Raw genomic sequence first — 19,288 nt, 5'->3', positions numbered from 1 at the left:
GTTACTGCTGCAGGTGGAGCAGGTTGGATCTACTTTACATAAAGCTTTACATACAGGGACAGCAGATACATCTGAGAGGTCACCAGATGATTAATGAGAGAGGAAAACGAAAAGAAAAGAAAAAAAGCACAAATCTCTTTTCAGATGTTTTCTAATCTTAGAAATCTTTCGGACCATTTGAACATTTATTGAAATGAAACCCTGTGAGAAGTTTAAAGGGAAGCTCTAAAATGTGACTACTTTTTCTAAAAGGTTGCTTTAATATTTACCAGTTTGTTGTATTTTAATAGGGTGGAATGTTACAATACTCTGAAATGTAGTGGAATGGAAGTATAACGTAGCACAAAATGGAAATAGTCATTCGTCATCAAGTACCTCAAACCTGTTATTCAAACAGTGGTTTTACTGGCTGATGCAAAAATCCATTTTTGTGAGTAAACCTTGTTCTACCTACTTGAACCTGACAGTGCATCTTGACCTTGGAAAAAACAACTGGCAAAACACTCTCCATTCAAAGTGTGCTAAGTTACTTGTTTTTGACTTTCTCTTTCATACGCCAGGGTCTTCATCAGTAGTTGAGGTTTATTGTGAAACTCAAGATGCAGACGGTAAAAGATTGTTTTGATCACTTTTAGCACTTGTTGAACACAATGAAAGTGTCAGAAGTAGCGTGTGGACCTTGAGCTGATAATGTTACTGATGCAATTTTGACTTTTTTCAGATAAACACACTTTTTTTTTTTTCAAAAACAAGGATCTGTCAATTCTGTTTCTTTTACCTTTTCTAAAATTGATGCTGCATCAACAAACAATCACAGAGCAGGTAGGCTGATGCAGAAAAATCAATGATAATTCCAGATTGATCTTAGCTATTGTGATATATGTAAACCCCTGCATGATATACACTGACTCGCTGTGCAGCATGTGTGTGTGACTCTGCAAGTGAAAACGAGCGGAGAGCCTCCCCGGGAGTGAATGCATACTGCTTTGTCATTACTTTCAGAGAATAGTGGCCATTTACTACGCGGATGGCGGAGCGCCAGCTGATGATGCAGGCATCCTTGAATAGCTGAGGACAATCAATCGTGCGGGATGGCTCTGTGCATCGTTCTAAAAGAACAACTGCCACCCTCCGCAGACGAGACTCCTATCTCGCTGCAGGCAGGGATGACATAGATAGATGGAAGCGAAACAAAAGAAAAACTCATTGAGTGTGTGTGCGAGGGGATAAGCACGAGTGTCTGAATGCTCAAGCGAGTGTATGTGAGGAATGATGAAAACTGGTGGGCAGGAATGCAAGTGGAGCTGAATATTCATGGCTCATGCGGATGAGGCTCGCAAACTTTTTCACACATCGCCTGCCCTCCCTTCCTCTGTCTCTCCAGGTCTTCGCAGTTGACTGATGAGCAGCCAGTAGGACCGGGGTTGGCCTACACCGACTGGCATAGGTAAACACAACTTCCTCAGTACTAACACATTGGAGACGTTTAGGGATTTTTTTTTTTTTCCGTGCTGACATGATTTCGTCGGCTCTCTGGGAGAACTGCCAGTCTTTGAAGCGAGAGTGCACTGAGCTCTGTTGGTCAAAAATATCTTCACTTTTAAAGAAGTAAAGAAGCAGCCGGTTTGCCTGTGTCTGTCCGCGTGGATTTGACTTTTGACAGTACTTTCTCTGTACTCGAAAGGCCCCGTGCTAATATTAATCTTCCAAGTGTGGAGATTGAAGTGTTTATATAACCACGATCTGTATATATTCATTTACCGTCCGTGACTCTTACCATGACTGTGACCTGCAGACAGAACTTCTATAATTGCCTGTATTGGTTTCTATTATATTTTTGTCAGAGCGGGTTAAGTCTGCTGTACGGTATTTTTCTGACTTTGTCGAGGCTCCATTTGCTGATAAATATTCAAGGCTGATCACAGGTACAGTTATTTCTCATGCAGGCTTCTTTTTGGCTTTTTTTTTTCAAAAAACATCAGTGTGCCTTTTGTTAATGCTATTTACATACACAAATGAGCACATTTCTGAATAATAAACCAGCTGTTATGATAAAACATTCCTACTTTGCTCATTCCAGACTGGGAGCTTGGTGATTTCAATTGTCTTCGAAAAATCTGTCCCGACTCCCCGTGATGCTGTCTTACGGTTCGCATTCTTCTCGTGCAGCTGTTCAGCCTCAGACAAACTCTGTGTGAAAGCAGTTCTTATCTTCTTGCTTTCTAAAGAGGAATAATTAAGTCGACATTTTAGAGGAAACACCAACCGAATGTTTAACCAAATGGGAGCTTCCTGCACTTCCAAATGTACTATAACTCCTATAACATCTCTTGCTCCCCTTCATGCACATCAGATTTAACGATTCAGCGTAAGGCCATTTCAGCTGTTGCCAAACGGAGCGATGTATCATACTTAAGCCATGTAGAGACGTTTAAACATCAGATATGGCGGACGAGGGAGGGAGAGATTCTGTAATCCCGCTGCTTTCGTGGCCGGATTAAAATCCCGCGTCCCGAGCTGTGGGGGGGAGGGGTTGGCCGGTGGTGTTGAGGATGGGCTGGAGGGAGAGGCGGGGCGGATTAAAGCCTACAGATCTGCTTCCTGCACAGCTGTGTCACCGTGGGAGGGGCCTGATGGATGATGAAGGGGGAGGAGCCTGTTTCAGATTATGCTGGCTTTCTGATCTTGATGCTGCAATGTGATTTAAAGCACAGGAGATATGACAGGAAGTTAAAAAACTCTGATGGAACACTTGTGCATGCAGGGATTTAGCAGGTCCCTGGTTGGTTGTTGTTTTTAACCACAGTAGTGGTGTGACTTTTAGATGGTCAGTTAGTCCATCACGGTGGTTGAGACAAAAAATATCTCAGCTACTACTTTAAATTTGTGCACAACTATCACTGGCCCAAAGGAGGAAGGCCTCTGACTTGTCATCTGACACCAACATGAGGTTTACAGTTTTGGTTTCAACAACTAGTAGAGCAATTACTATAAAAATTCACACTTTAAATCAGTGGCCACCAGAGGATAAATCCTATAAACTAATGACTTTTACTTAAGTTAAGTTAAGTTAAGTCAAGATAAACTTTATTAATCCCACAGTGGGGAAAGTTCACCGTTACAACAGCTCTAAAAAGAAAAAGTCAGTACAATAATAATTTAGAAACACACCGTGCAAAATTGCAAGAGAAAGCATTATATACAGAAGATGTCTTTTTAAAGAAGACTATATACACAAGAATGAGGTAGTAACAGTTATTGCACACAAGTGGAATGTGTATGTAGGAGGAAAAAGAGCAGCAGTAACAGAGGTCTGACTGATGTTGGAATAAAGGACCAGCAGAAATGCTCCTTCTTACACTTAGGGTGTAACAGTTTAATTAGTTAATTAAATTATATTAATTCAATTTGCCCAGTACTTCATTTACAGCAAAATATGTGCAAAACATTTCCGTTAACCTCACCTGTTCAGTGCCAATTAGACATTTATTTCGAAATGAAATTTTAAAAATGCAACATCACTCTTTTTGAGTTGTGACAACTTCTAAAGAAATTATGTTTAACCAACAAACTAAGTTGAGTTAAGAGAATGATCCTATTTACTACAGTCAGGGGTATTTTAAAATGTAACTTATTTTTTGATTGGTAGCATAAACCAGGTTTTAAAGCTGATGGCTCATAAAAATCCAATTCTTCCAACTAGTGTTTTTGCATTATTTTCAAAGGAATTTTAAGTGTTATGTATTTAATTGCCATAATTAGGAACAGAAGCTTTTCAGTTGGTAAATTAAAAACAAAAAGTTGCTCCAATGTTAAGTAGGTAGGGGAGGAGAATTGACATCCTTACCTCAAGGTGAAGAAAATTGTAGTTATCCGGCTAATTTTAATAAATTATCTCAACTCAAAATTTAATTTTAAGTAACTACTGCAGAAATTTGAATTACACACAACAACAAGTTGATACAACCAACAGCACCGTTATGTCAACCCAGCACAGCTAAATGTTGTTTGCAGTTTAAAAGGTTAATGAATTAGAATTTTTATCTTGCAGCCATGCATTTAATTAAGTGGTGGGAATGGATCCCGTGAATTAGTTAATAGTGTTGCATTGCCATTGTGAGCATGTTTGGCTCAAAGCTTCTTCAGCACAGCCTCACAGAAGCGCTATCAAGGCTGCAGACACGTCTTCTTGCCTTTTTTTTTATTTCCAAAAGTCTCTCGCTGCGATGTGCTCGTATGCTTTGTGCAATAATACTTAATTTTTATCATCCATATAAAATGAGGCACTGAGGGAAGAATATTTATTACGACAAGGCTTCCGTTAAGAAACAGTCATGCAGCCGGTAGCTTCCCTTGAAGCATTCAGGCTCAGGGGTGGAGCGGCTTAAACTGCAGCCCCCCCCCCCCAAAAAAAAGAAATGTGCATAATCCTGTCAGCACCTCGAGTCTACTGACTTAGCGGGGAGCAAGGTGGTAAGGGCGCATTAATTTGAGGAGGAAGAGAGACTGAAGAAAGAAAAAGGAAAAAAAATGAAAGTGAGAAAAGGCTCCCATTAGTCTGAGGAGGCTTTAGGGAGGTGGACGACCGCTGAGGGAATACGTACAAGCACAATCTGCACACGCTGAGAGTTTCTGCACATTGCAGCAGCGGGTTGCCCAAACTCTCTGCAGAATGAGTGTGAACGAGAGAAAGGAGGAGGAAAAGAATGGGAATGTAGGGTCAGGCCCCCTTCAGTAACACTTATGTAAGATTACTTACATAATGACACATTCAACTGGTGTGTGTGAGTGTGTGTGTGCTTCTGTCTAGACAAGAGGGGTAACTTGACTTTGGGTGGGGTCGGGGGACACAAGAGGAGGGGTACTCGAGCAGCAGGAGAGGATTGTGGGATTATGTGTGTGTGTGTGTGTGTGTGTGTTATCAGCTGATGGGGGAGTGGGAGGTAGTATGGGAAGGTATTAAAGTCAGAGTGGAGGGAGGGGACTGACAAGTACTGAATGCATGTCCACATCTGTGTGTGCCATCCAGCTTTCTACCTCGCTCTGTCTCATTTCACGCCTGTCTCTCCAAACTTATCCATACATCAGCCTCTTTTCCTTTTCTTAAATTTCTCCCCTCATCTCTCTGCCTCCTCCTCCTCCTCCTCCTCTTCCTCTTCCTCTCCCCTGTTCCCCCCTCGTCTCTTAATATCTTCTGATCTTAATCCCATTCTATTGTCGCTGCCTTTGTGTCTCTTCTCTCATTCTCTGTCCTCGATCCCCCCCCCGCCCCTCTTTCTCCTTTGTACTCTCTTTTTTTTTTTTCTTTGGGAGTTTAGAGGGTCAGCAGTGCCAGAAAAGACAAGATTGGAGGACAGAAGACGTAGTTGCAGAACTGCTGGTGGTTGACTAGTGGTTAGCCTTTAGCATACTTGTGGCAGCGTTGAGGAAGAAAAGAGGGCTTGGCGATGGTCACAGCTATGGACGATTCCTGTCCCAATGGGGTACGGGAGGAGGAGGAGGAGGAGGTGACGCCCCCGGGACAGGCTGGCGTGGAGGGGCCCCCGGCTGTGCAGTCCACCCAGGGAGCAGAAACGTCTGGAGGTGAGGAAAGGAGGAGGAAGAGGCGGCCTGTCACATGTTTAGATGAACAGAGAGATGCTGTAGCGTTAGATTTTGATCTTAGGAGGTTCATTGAAGGCTTCTATGAAACATTAATCATCTCGAAGCAACATTGCAACTCCCAGAGGGTGGTGAGATTGCCGGATTTTTCAGTTTCAGATGTAAAATATCCCAAAAAATAAATAAAAATCTTTAGAGCAGCGATTCCCAACATTTACTGTCGAACATTCCCCCACAGCCCAGAGGTGTCAGATGAACTTAAGTTCTCCTTCATGGATATGAAGCAATGTTCTGCATGTCACATCTAGTTAGATTTTAAACCACTAATAATTATATTAAATCTGTTTTGGGATAATTGAACTGTCATATTGGGGTTGATTTGATCATTTTTGCATTTTTGCTACCACCAAGTAAAACCTTTCAACCAATCAATGTCTTTTTTTTGTTAGATATTTAGATGTTAAATATTTACCATCTTATATAACTTATCAAATACATTTAGCTATCTACACTATGTATCGCTTTGAACTGTTTTACCCATTAATATTGTTTCAACCATTTTCCATTATTTTTTGTGTATGCTTCAGCCATCAGCTAAAAGTTTCCCGACTTTCACTTTTATCTGACCTGTTCACGACTTTTATTCCATCTCAACTCTCTGTCTGCTCCACGGCTCACTGTTTCAGCCCTTTGTATATAACCTTTAACTCCCTGTTTAGACCTTTCTACTTCATTGCTAACAGGCTTTCATGCACTCTCAATCCCAACAGGTAATGTTCAAGTGTTACGGCTGACATGATTTTTTTATTTTATTTTTTTTTCAAAAATAGTTGAAGAACTACTTTCAGTTAAACCCTCTGGTCAGGAAACTCTGAGCTTTAGCTGTGAGAGTTGTCTGTTTTCCCTGGAGGTGTCTCAGTTCCTAACCTGTACTGGTAAAAAAAAAAAAAATGGCCAAGTTTTTTTTTGTTATCGATGACGTGTCAGTCAAGGTGCTCCTCTGATCTTCATCTCACAAAAAAAAAAATCATCCCACGTATAATACAAGTAGCCAGGTCTTCTCTCGTGGGATTTGTCTTGCATTCCTTGAGAAACGGAGGCAGGAATTCTTAAGCAGGGAGGCTCTGAATTGGCATTCAGCGCACATCACGCTGGTAGGTGTAGATACTGAGGCAGTGGTTAGATGGTGAGAGAGACCGCAGACGAGTCCCACAGAGGGGAGAAGTAAAACCAGGTAAGGAGAGTGATTCATTATGTAGATGAATGAATCAGCAAAGGAGAAAAAAAAAAAACACTACTGTATATGTGTGGTGCCATCATCTCTCAGCTTCTTCACAGACAGACTCAGCAGAGATGAGTCGCCGTTTCTCACAAGAATGTAGATACTTTTAGGTCAGAGGCTTCATCCACAGTCCCTTACTGGACAGAAATGATGTGGTTTCTAGTCGGGATGAGCGAGTAGCACGTAGCCGGGGACGAGTTTGGATGAGCAAACATTCCTGTGGTTCCAGGACGCCATGACACAGTGATCTCAGTGAGTGGGCAAAGGTCAACACATAGAGCACAGAAATGCAGATACAAAACACCATCCAGCTGCGTGCTCCGGTTGTTTCAGCTTGATGTATCGCTTGGAAGTTAGTTGTGGTGTCAGGGTTTGTGTTTTTCTTCCTTTCGCTGCGTTTCTTTTAGGAAAACAGCTCACTGAAACTCCGACAAGTTGTAGATGTGAAACGCCGAAGAATTGAAAAACACATTTTTAAAGGGAGGGGGTTGGACCTCAACAAATTATAAGTGTGGGTGAGCGCGCTGAAATCAAGGCGGTGGTTTGGTGCTTGTTTGTGGTTGTGTGTGTGTGTGTGTGTGTGGATGCTTCTACTACAATTACAGCTCTGCTCTGGAACAGTGTGTGTGGTCCCCAAAGGAGCTAAACGTCCTGTTCATGCACACTGACTGCTGCATATCCAAAATTGAGTTTTAGATTACGCTTTCTGTGTCGGAATGTATATATATATATACAATGCTTCACGGATGACTCGGACTGACTCGACTTGATTATACAGGTTTAATAATCTGCAGTGCAGTTTTTAACCTCCCTTCCCTTATTTGTCCTTCTTTAAGAGGATCATAAATATTTAAGGTTTGTTTTTGCATTGAGCCTGCTGTTTATGCAGTCTGTCTCTGCTCTGTGGTTATCAAGCCAACGTGAGCTATCTGCTTCCCTGTGAGATAATTAGTTGGGTTTTTTTTCCCCTCCTTTTTAAAAAAACAAACTCACTCTCTTCTTTCTTAAGCGCAGAGTTGCATGACTATTGTGCAAATTAGTCATTTTTGATAAAGAAAAGGTAGAATTTAAATTGAAATTGTATCTAAAAATATTGTAATTGCAAAAAAAAAAAAGGGAATAACAGTTTAGGCCAGAAAACACAGGGATCACAAGAAAGGCTGCAGCACACGCAAAGGAATCTGCATTTTGTCTCGTACAAAACGGATTTACATATGTTAAGAGAAAGCTGATGAACATTTTACACCACCACAAGCGACTGCAGTGTTTCCTAATCGGTGTGTTTAAAGCGGCAATTCAGCACGTGCCGCTTAAGAGGAGGTCGAAGTAATAGTACGACTTGACGTGATGACACTGAATGTGAGTCAAGTGTAATAATGGGTCAGTAGAGCAAAACACCGAGAACTCATGGAGTGAATCAGCTGACTGGACATATTTACTACCCACCTAAGTGTGTAATGACACATGCTCACACACATTCACACACACACAGGCGTGCGTACGTTCCCAGGGAGTTAAGTGTCTTAAATTGGCTTACACTGGCTTTGAGACCCTGGCATTAGGACGTTAGCTGGCTGATACCTGCAGTCCACACCTCCGCTGCTGTGCGTTTGTGCCCAAAGGAAGCAAGATTCAGTCGAGTTCATTTGTTCAGATGCTTTCTAGTAGCCGACAGAATTTCAAACCTGGAGCTTTTTAGGTCTCGGAGTAGTCAGCTGTACGTTCTTGTGGGAATGTGCTGACTGAGCTCTTCTAAAACTGTGCACATTCGAAATAGAGAAAGTGAAATCACAACACAAGTCGACTCAAGGTGCTTTCAGATTAAGATGAAAGATGCACCAACAAATTGCACATCATATCATTTGGGCTGTTCCACGTGTCCAGAACTCTGTGTGTAAAGTATGAGTAAATGGCAAACTGGAGTTTAAAGAATTAGCTTCCGTCATCAGAGTATAGAAAGTTGGATCGTCTAGGTCTAGTTTTGTGACACTCTGTTGCTGCAGCACCTTTAACAATGTTTATGCTTTGAATGACTTTCACGCCTGGCTAACCCTCCTTATCTCCTCTCTTTTTTTTTTTTTCCTCTCCGTATCTTTGCATCTCGCCCCGTCCGTCCAGCCATGCAGCAGGTGTTGGATAATCTGGGTGAGCTGCCCACCTCCACGGGCGCCAAAGACATCGACCTGCTCTTCCTGCGCGGCATCATGGAAAGTCCAATTGTACGCTCCCTGGCTAAGGTAGCACACACACATAGATCAGGGTGAGCAGCAGACTAACCAGTGAGCCAGCTCCAGAGGCCTCCTGCTCCCAGCTTTTGCTCTGCCTTGCTCTGGCTTGAGGTGCTCCAGTACAGCAAGGCGTGCACATTGGCAGCAGCGCATGCATCTAAGCACTTATTATCACAAACCGCTTGCTCCGACACGATCTTCACCGCTGTTTGATATCTAGCGTGCGGTGAGTTCAGTCAGAGGACGGCTGCAGCTCCTGCCAGACGGGCTGCTGTCATTTTCTGTTATCCAGCTTCTCCCTGCAGGGCTGCAACTTGTAAAGATGACAGGATGACTAAACAGAAACAAATACTTCTTTGACTTTTTTTTCCCACTGTAACATGACTTAGACAGAGGCTTGCTTACAGAGCAAAATAACCTCACAGCGGCACTATAAACAGATTCCACTGTCAGCATTCACTACCTCTCAACAGAACTCACATCCGCTCATTCAGCTGTCACACATCCAAATCAATGCTAACATCACTCACCTTCTTCCCACCTGTGTGACGAAGCTGCCCTCCCTGAGCCTCTTTGTCTTCCCCAGGCTCACGAGCAGCTGGAGGAGGTGAAGCTGGAAGCGGTGCAGGACAACAACGTGGAGCTGGTGACGGAGATCCTGGGCGACATCAGCAACCTGAAGGTTAAAGACGACAGCGCGGCCGAGCTGTCCAGGATCCTGCAGGAGCCACACTTCCAGGTGAGACGCAGCAAACGCAGCTGGGCAGAGCTGAAACAGACAGGATCTCCTAGAACAACTGTGCTGCCAGTGGACTGAAATAATGTACAGGGATCCAATAACAATATTTCAAACCAAGCATGGTGTTATAGCATCTTCTTTGCATCTAATTCCACCGACTAATATAAATAAATGTGAATTTCGCTGCTATTTATTGACATTAATTAAGCCTCTCTCACAAAGAGGGGAAGTCGGATATTTAACCTGGGAACAGTGTCTCCCTGTGGGCTTAATGAGGAATTAGTCTTGTCTTGTTTCATCTAAACCTCTCGTCTAACAGATTGTTTATGTACATCGCTGAGCCACAACATTAAAACCAGCTGAGTAATACTGTGTAGGTCCCTCTCGTGCTGCCGAAACACCCCTAATTCTTTGGGGCATGGACACAGAACCTCTAAAATGTATGATACTGGGATGTTGGCAAAGGATCCTTCTGTGGGCTGTGGGATGAGGCCTCACATAAATCAGCCTTTGGATCAAGATTTTGGGAGTTTGGTAATACTTTTAGCTCTTCGTCGTGTTGCTCGAGCCGTTCCTGAGCAGTTTTTGGGGTGTAGCAGGGCAATGCAGCAGCATGTGTCTAAGTATCACCCACAACATGCAGCTGCATTGTTAAAAGAAATGTTTTTTTCTTGATTCGTTTCGAAAAATGCTGTAGATAAGAGATAGGCTTTAATGGGTAGAAGGATGTACAAATGTACATCCAGTGTACAGAAGTACTTTTAATATGTAGAATTACATATTCATTAGCTTTAAGATTTGATTCAACAGAACAATACTGCATGTACTTTACATAAAAAATCTCACGTTGCTTTAATAGGTGATAACTAAATATGCTAAACATTAAATAAAAACTTTAAATTAACATATTAAAATCATGTTCATTTTACAAGAAAGAATTCAGTCCAGCAAACATAACTTTAATATGTGCAACGATGTCCGTACCTTTTTTCATGTAAATCCAACAGACTTTTCTTTCAGTGCAGGACTCAACGTTTTCCAGCAGAGCATTTTACTGTAACAAGACGATCAGTGCCATTCAGTTGACCCGTCAGTGGTTTTCAGTGTTATTACATTATTTAGATGGCTGTACATCTAAATAATGTATTTTTTCACCTCTATCTGTCCACAACGCCGCAGGCCACAACACGTCCTGAGTTTGTGATGCCAAATATCTTAGCAATGATGAAGAAATTCTCCACTGATGCCATCTTGTTGGTACATAAAAAGGTTCATTGAAACATGTCCAGTATCTCATGGTTCGCCTGTGAGAGGATTCAAAACCAAAAAGAATCACCCTGCAAAATAACCTTAACTGCTGGCTTATATAGGGGAGCTAAGACAAAACATATCAGGAGGGGAGCCCATTCTCTAGACAAAAAGGCACCTCTCCTGCACCACCTTAACCTTTTACCTTTGACCTAGGGACTCCTAGCTAAACATACCAAACCCATGAGGTGGAAACATCAGATACCTACACCAGCTACCTGTCCTTTAATGGCATCTCTATGTATGACTACATCCAGCTTTTTTTTTAATGTCATCCAGCATCCCATCGTCCCATTACTGCTGTTGCATTACCATCATATAGCATTTACTGCATAATTTTCCTTATTTCTAGAGACGTGTTAGTAATAATCCCTTGATGCTGCCTGTGAAAAAGCATGAAAACCAAAGTAGCTGCTGCATTTTCACTGGTCTAATACAATTTACTGCCCGTATTTATACATATTTTGAGCATATTAAAATTCTTTTTCCCTTTCCCTTTATTCTGATTTTAAATTCTTGTAATATTTTTCCTGTACATGTGTGTGAATTAGATTAGATTTTTCTTGCCGCACACTAAATGCGAAACTCTACGGTCGTGGTGTTTTGACTGTAGTTACAGTAGAGCTCATCTGATGTTTTGGATCACGTCCTCACGCATCAGTAGAACACTAACCTCTATCCCCGGACCTGCACACAGGCTTTACGTAGACTAAACCAATCGGAGTGAGATTTCTGAGCCCAGCGAAGCCTCTGCACCAATCGGAGCCCTTTTGTGCCGTAAGCCGAAAAGATAAGACCATGTTGACCTACTGAGGGAGAGAGGAGGGGAGGGGAGGGCAGGATAGGTAGGAACAGGAAACGGATATTACATCACATGCTGAGTGTGTGACTTTACAAAACTTGTTGTTTTCTTTACCAAAAAAATTGCTGGTGGTGATTGTTCATAAGATGTTTCAAGAAGTAGTTCCAGTAATTTTTTAAAAAACTGATTTGGATGAAAGCTGTTGGAGGGACACTCAGCCAACCAAGACCAAAGTGATTAGATTTAGGTGATAATCCATATTTGGGATTTGAGCCATTAGATGATTGTTTTTTTTTTTTAATAATCTGATGAAGGCACATCTCAGAAGTTTTATATTTTAACACCTCTGTGGACAGTTTTTGGAAAATCAAGCACCAAAAGTGAAATTACTCAGTGACTGTGGCGGTTTCTTTTCTACTGTCTGCCCTCGAGGGGACTCTTTGTACATATAATCGTCCCACTTCACTGGTCTACCTTCTGTGATACATGTTTCCTCTCATACAGCCGTCATCATGTTTGTTTGTTTTTTTTACTCAAAATATCAAGTCTCAGTTTTGTCAGCATTATTTTAAGCGACACCGACTTTTGCAAAACAGCATTCACTGTGGTTAACTGACAATTATGGGATAACAGTAAATACTTAAACATAGTTTTACTGCAGCGCAAGTATGGAAGAGTCATAAAACCAAGCAAGCTACCAAACGACCAAACGAGGTTGTAGCAGCAACATTTCTGAGTGAATCAAATCTAGCAAGAGAGTATTTTTTATTACGAAAGAAAGAATGTGCTTTTAAATCTGTCAAAAGTTACACAGTTTTGCTTTCAGCGTCGTTCCTCAGTCACCTTGTCCTCCTTTCTGTCTCTCAGTCTCTTCTGGAGGCTCACGACATGGTGGCCTCGAAATGCTACGAAGTCCCGCCCCCTGCTGAGACGGCCAATGATGCGGCGGTGAACAGCGCTCTGATGCAGGCCGATGCCGTGCGCATGATCGGCATCAGAAAGAAGGCCGGAGAGCCACTGGTGAGACAGACACCGACTGAGAGTGTGTGTGCATGTGGGTGCTGCTGGAGGGCAGCTGGAGAGAGCACATGATGGGGCAGGTGGATGATTGAGGGTGTGAGTCGGTGCCAGAACAGTAGGACTGTGGGTGCAGCCGAGTGAAAGAAGGTGCACACAGTCATATTAAGACAAAGCATCATCGCGCTCCCTCTTCTGCCTCTCAGGGTGTGACATTTCGCGTGGAGAAGGACGACCTGGTCATTGCTCGAATCCTCCACGGCGGCATGATTGACAGGCAGGGCCTGCTCCACGTGGGAGACATCATTAAGGAGGTGAACGGGAAGGACGTGGGCAACAACCCCACCGAGCTGCAGGAGATGCTCAAAGACTGCAGCGGAGGGATCACGCTGAAAATACTCCCGAGCTACCGAGACGCTCCCGCGCCCCCACAGGTGAACAACGCGCTCGTAAACGTCAAATGGCATGACAGTGTAAACACAAAACCACTTACATAATGAGCGTCAGATGTTGGTACCGGGCTGGTGATCTGTCCTACGGCCTTCCCACAATCCCCTGCGCAGGAATGTGAACACTGGGAGCCCTATTAATAACACTCCACATGCTATCTAGGTCACACTTGCTGTTTTTGTCTCATGCACACACTCCCAAATACTCACATGCATGCTTCCTGTAATGTCATGCACCCCACATGAAAAGTACAGTAATTTATGATCGCCTTTGACAGTTTCACTCATGCGTGCGCCTTTTTTTTTTTTCCCTTGTTGTTGTTGTTATGGCTCCTCAGCAGCAAAATAAAAAAAGACATTGTGCATTTTGAACAAATACACACAAACTTGGAAATGTTCATAAGGCCTAAGTTGAATGAAGAGCAGAAAAAGTGAATGAGACATAATGCAAAATCACATCCTGCTCTGTGGTTCAGGGTGTGCTGCGCAGTATATTTTACTGGCTTGTTTTATTGCTTCCTCTGGCTGCTTGTTTAATCTAATCCATCGGCCAGAGCACTTACCCTTCTTGGCAAAAGCCTCTGCTGTCGGCGCAGCGTGAGGAGCTGTGTCGGGTGCAGTGTGGGACACGGGACGTAGCTGGTGTGAAGGAGTCGCTGTCATTGTGCGAGACAGCATGTTGAGCTCAAACCTTTTTTGTTTTTTTTGTCGCCCGCCTGCCTCCTCCACATTGACCCTAATCAGGCTTCTACAAAATCCCTCCCCCCCAGATCCTTAAGAATAATTACAAGTTTGATTTCCTGCAAAGGGCTCAGAAGTGTGCAATTGTTCATCACAGGTGCATGTGCGGCCATACTTCGACTACAACCCGACCAATGACAACCTGATCCCTTGTCGAGAGGCGGGAATGGCCTTCAAGAAAGGCGACATTCTTCAGATTGTCAACCGAGAGGATCCAAACTGGTGGCAGGTGAGCCCTCCTCTGTGCTTTCTCTTTCACCGAATGTCAGTAAAAGAGCCAGAAAAATGTCCAAAGCTGACTGATCTGTAATCTGTGCCAGGCGTGCCATGTAGTGGGCGGAGCCACGGGACTGATACCCAGTCAGTTCTTGGAGGAGAAGAGGAAAGCTTTTGTTCCCAGAGACTTTGATGGATCAGGTGAGGCTCTATTGAAGCGCTATTGAAACGCTGTGAATGATGCTTTCGGTTGGAGCTGAAACTCTCCCAAGTTTCCAGTTTCTCTCTTATGCTAAGCTGATGTTGAAAAGATAGATTGGCCTGAAGTCTGTGAACTGGTCCGCTGCCAGGCTTCTGTCACTTCTTTATTGCTTTTACCACTGAGAGTTGTTTTATGGCAAAAAGGCCTGGATAGCTATTTTCAGCACTCTGAAACTAGTCCACGTCTGCCCCCATCTGGTCAAACGCTGTCATGGCAAACACCTACAAGTGCTGTCTTGTTTGGTCTTTCAGGAATCCTTTGTGGCACCATAGCGGGGAAAAAGAAGAAGAAGATGATGTATCTGACAGCCAAGAATGCAGGTCAGACGCTTCTCCTCTCAGCTGTTATCTACATGGTCTTTCTCTGTGATTGGCTAACAGGTTATGAATGCGTTTAAACAGAGTTTGACAGACACGAGCTGCAGATCTACGAGGAAGTGGCGAAGGTGCCCCCGTTCCAGAGGAAGACGCTGGTTCTGATTGGCGCCCAAGGAGTGGGCCGACGCAGCCTGAAGAACCGGCTGATGGTCCTCCATCCCACGCGCTTTGGCACCACTATACCATGTACGCTACGCTCAGATGTGTCTCTAAATTCTGTCAACACAAATCAAGCTTTACAAGTGACAACATTTAACTGAGTCATCTTCTGCTGTCAGACACTTCACGGAGGCCCCGCGACGAAGAGCTGGACGGTAACTCCTACCACTTTACCTCGAGGACGGAGATGGAGGTGGACGTGAAGGCCGGCCGCTTCCTGGAGCACGGGGAGTACGACGGCAACCTGTACGGCACAAAGATCGAGTCCATCCACGAGGTGGTCGCCACGGGACGCTCCTGCATCCTGGATGTCAACCCACAGGTACAACAGAGGTTTAAACGTTAGAGTTAAAGGCTTCATATGTCGAGGCTGGATTTAATGTGTATTTACTCTGAGCGCTGATATTTCAGAGGGAACATTTACATTTACAGAACCATACATGCCAAATTATACAGAGTTTTTCCTATTTGAATTGCTTAGAGACGTGTATATACACAGTCGTCCTCAAATGTATTCACACCCTTCCATTAAAGGAAAGGTAAAATTCACAATAGCCACTCAAATAACTAGAAACTGAAAAAAGTAATAATAAATAAAAATTTTCTAAATTATAATTTAGTGAAATAAGACGTTGCTTTTGAATTGTGGTTGAAAAGAATAATTTAAAAAAAAAAAACTGTCCCAGACAAATTAGAGCACTTTGCTGATGAGCAGTGGAACAAAATCTAAACACCTGTCAACAGGTGCAGAAGTCTGACTGAGAGTTACAGAAAACACTTGATTGCAGTGATTGGCTCAAAGGGTTGTTCAGCAAAATATTAGTTTATGGGTCCCATCATGCTTGTTTTTAAAATTTTTTTATATATATATTTCTGTTGAACCAAAATTCCGAAGCCATGTCATGATTTTCATTACATTTTTTATTATTATTACTTTTGTCAATTTCAACTTATTTCAGTGTCAGCTGTTTTTTTTCCTTCTTTAATGGGAGGGTATGAATACATTTGACTGTATATACATATAACAATCATGTTGATTATGAAAAAAATCCACATCAGCATATGTGTGGTCAGGCGGTTTGCTCCAGCCACAGGCAGGTTGTGCTGTGCAGTAAAGGTGCAGAGCATATCTTCAGCTTCTGAGTGCAAAAACATCTTCATCTAGGGCACATTCTCCCTCTGATATGCAGTCTGGATTTAAAATATTCCTTTGCCTTCTACACACCGAATGTTGCCACCTTTATTTAGTTTTTCTTTAAATGTGATCTTTAAAAAAAATGAAATGTTATTATCTAAAACATTTGCTGTCATTTATAGATCCTACAGATTTTCTATAAATGATCCAGATTTTTTCATACATTGATGTAGCTGGATGTCCAAACCGGCTGACGGGAGAGTCTGATCTGAACTGTCTAAAGGAATCTCTCCCTTTTTGGATTTGCCTTTTAATGTCACATCTTTTGTCTCTCCAGGCTCTGAAGGTATTGAAAACTGCCGAGTTCATGCCTTACGTGGTGTTCATCGCAGCGCCAGATTTCGATACTCTCAAGGCCATGCACAAAGCCGTGGTGGACGCAGGCATCACAACCAAGCAGCTCACGGTAGGTTGCGCATGACAGCACACACGTTGACGTGCCAGTGATAGCCGCATACAGCCACCTGGAGAAGAAAATTACCCAGCTATAGCCACATGCTGGCTTCCTAATCAGGTGGTGGAAGGTTTAACACTTTTAGCCTCAGAAAAAAACACTTTGTAAACATACACTGAAGCAATACAGTAACACGGATACAACACTTTCATCTTGTAGTTTGCAATGGTAGAGGTACCTTTAAGTTTTTGGACAGTTAAATCATTATTAACTAAATAAATGTCTTATTATTTTTTATTTACAAAACATAAAAGTCCTGCTTTGTAAGTAAAAATTTGATCTGCAAGTAACAATTACTTATAAATGTAAAAAATTGGGGGTGTTGCAACGTACTGGTATTGATGATAACAGTCATAATTAAAAAAGAAAATACTGATATTGTGTTAAAAAATACACCTTGAATAGAATAGAATAGAATAGAATAGAATAGAATAGAATAGAATAGAATAGAATAGAATAGAATCCAGTGCCAGCTTGGGTCATAGACTCTTTAATTTTATAAAGAGTTTAAATCATTTTGGGGAAAAAATAACCAAATACACAATAAACAAAATTAAAGAGGAATTCGACTGCTTAAAATTGACTTAAAGTATTGATATAGTTGTCATTGTGAGCTCTGTTTTCTACAATAATCATGTTGTATAAATCAGACATCACGGCCTGGTGTCAAATATAAAGCCGAGAATTAAAATGCTCAAAGAAAAATAGATCAAAGTTGTACCGATGTGCCGTACATCTGTCTGCCTGGAGTGTCCTTCATTCTCCCTCATTGTCTCTTCCACTGCTTTTAGGTAATCTGTGCTCATATAAAGTCTGGTCTAAACTGCCTGTACTTTTATGAAGCTTGTCTGCACATTTCTTTTCTGTTTTATTGTAGAATTTATCTCTTACATGCTTTTATTTTTCTCATCTCTTATCATATTTTTAGGCGTTTCAGGCGATTATTTTCAATGATTCTATAAATCTCTGTGCACTTTATTCCACTTGTCTGTACTGTTTGTGATTATTTTAATTACATTTTTATGACGTGTTTTATTGTGTTTCATCCTGTGTCATTTGCCTGTAAAGCGCTTTGAACAACCTCTGTGTACGATAAGGTGCCGTGTAAGTGAACTTTGTCTGACTTGTGTAAAAGCGTCTCGTGCGCTGCGGCTTGCATCCGTTTCCAGAAGTGACCTGTCCTCTGTGTTTTTTTGTCAGGACGTGGACCTGAGGAAGACGGTGGACGAGAGCGCCCGTATCCAGAGGGCTTACAGCCACTACTTCGACCTGACCATCGTCAACGACAACCTGGACAAGGCCTTTGAGACGTTACAGGCGGCCGTGGACAAACTGTGCAGTGAAGCCCAGTGGGTCCCGGTGAACTGGGTGTACTGAGGACCAGAGCTTCCACTGTCCCACTCTGAGTGGGTCATCATGACCCACCAGCATGTGTGTGTGTGCGTGCGTGCGCGTGTGTAAGTGTGTGCGTTTCCGACCACAAAGGCCAAAGAAGAGGAGAAGAGCTCCGAGATACTACTGCAAAATAACACAATTAATGAAATCTTCTTGCTCCTTCTCCTCTCGGGCCTGCACGCTGTGCAACTTTTTTTCTACTCAAAACTCAAAGGGAAAGAGTGCTTATTTATTTTATAACTTTTTATGAAAGATCTTTCTATTCAATGTGTAATTCCAGTGAGAATGAAACAAAAAAAAAAAACGTCTTTGTCATGTACGTGGGCCATATTTTTGCATTAATTTATTGTTGTAGTTACGTGTCTTACTTGTAGTCGTTTCCATTGATGTCAAGTGCGTTCGTCCGTCTTCCTTCGTTGACACACATGATTCACGATCGCCATCCAAAGCTCCAGAACGAAGACAAGGAAAGGTGATGGGTGTCTGTGAAGATTCTCAGTCATCCAGGTCATGGTTATTCTTGTAGTTTAATCGTAGAAAACTAGACTTCCTTGAAGACGTTCCACCTCTCATCCAAGAGGCTTCATCAGAGCTTTAAGAGGTGACATGTCTTCAAGAAACTCAAGCAAGTCCAGTTGCTACGATTAAAGAAAAACGAAAGGCGATGGATTACAAGATCTCAGAGCAGTCTTTGTCCAAGAAATCTATCCGTGTCACACAATCATTGCCATGTCTGAACAACCTGTGTAGCTGTGTTTTATTTTCACCTTCATTCAACTGAATCATTTAATGTTTTTTTTGTGTTGCTGGTCTTAAACTCTTTGATCCTCCGCGTGATCAAGAAATAAAGAGCTTAAAGAGGCCCGTTTGTGCACAACCCCTCCATTATGTAAGAGAAATGACTTTATAATGTTGCTTTTCAAAGATCAAACACTGTGTCTGTTAAGTTTGTCTAGTTTTTGTTTTTCTTTCTGTAGGTTTTTATCAGTGTGGTGATTTTATAGCATGTAGTGTTTGGTCACACATGGTCCTTTTTTGCTTTATTTTGAACTGTCCTGTGTGT

The 19,288-nt window shown here is 42.4% G+C and overlaps 1 protein-coding gene across 2 annotated transcripts; it reads left to right on the top strand.

The window, feature by feature from the left end:
* The first annotated feature begins 1,364 nt into the window (after nucleotides 1-1,364).
* Nucleotides 1,365-18,777, top strand: LOC103370460 (MAGUK p55 subfamily member 6-like). Of its 2 annotated transcripts, XM_008299524.1 has the most exons (13): nucleotides 1,365-1,447; nucleotides 5,319-5,583; nucleotides 9,002-9,102; nucleotides 9,698-9,850; nucleotides 12,828-12,980; nucleotides 13,184-13,411; nucleotides 14,265-14,396; nucleotides 14,488-14,584; nucleotides 14,897-14,965; nucleotides 15,047-15,208; nucleotides 15,301-15,503; nucleotides 16,654-16,782; nucleotides 18,031-18,777. In XM_008299524.1, exons 2-13 carry the CDS (start codon nucleotides 5,448-5,450, stop codon nucleotides 18,205-18,207), a joined length of 1,740 nt encoding a protein of 579 aa, XP_008297746.1. In that variant the 5' UTR covers nucleotides 1,365-1,447; nucleotides 5,319-5,447; the 3' UTR covers nucleotides 18,208-18,777. The 2 variants fall into 2 exon arrangements, with proteins under 2 accessions (XP_008297746.1, XP_008297747.1); XM_008299525.1 differs by lacking the exon at nucleotides 5,319-5,583 and having other exon boundaries at nucleotides 1,395-1,447.
* The last annotated feature ends 511 nt before the right edge of the window (nucleotides 18,778-19,288 follow it).

This window comes from Stegastes partitus, unplaced genomic scaffold (genome assembly GCF_000690725.1).
Source record: "Stegastes partitus isolate 25-593 unplaced genomic scaffold, Stegastes_partitus-1.0.2 Scaffold1428, whole genome shotgun sequence".
NCBI lineage: Eukaryota > Metazoa > Chordata > Actinopteri > Pomacentridae > Stegastes > Stegastes partitus.
Note: the sequence above shows the minus strand (reverse complement) of the source record. Positions and strands in the feature narration are given on the sequence as shown.

Bases quoted from the DNA above. Each gene is read 5' to 3' on its own strand.
- LOC103370460 (XM_008299524.1), top strand. From the start codon at position 5,448: ATGGTCACAGCTATGGACGATTCCTGTCCCAATGGGGTACGGGAGGAG. The intron at 9,851-12,827 runs GTGAGACGCAGC...TCTGTCTCTCAG, and splicing joins TGCAGGAGCCACACTTCCAG to TCTCTTCTGGAGGCTCACGA. The intron at 14,966-15,046 runs GTCAGACGCTTC...GCGTTTAAACAG, and splicing joins TCTGACAGCCAAGAATGCAG to AGTTTGACAGACACGAGCTG.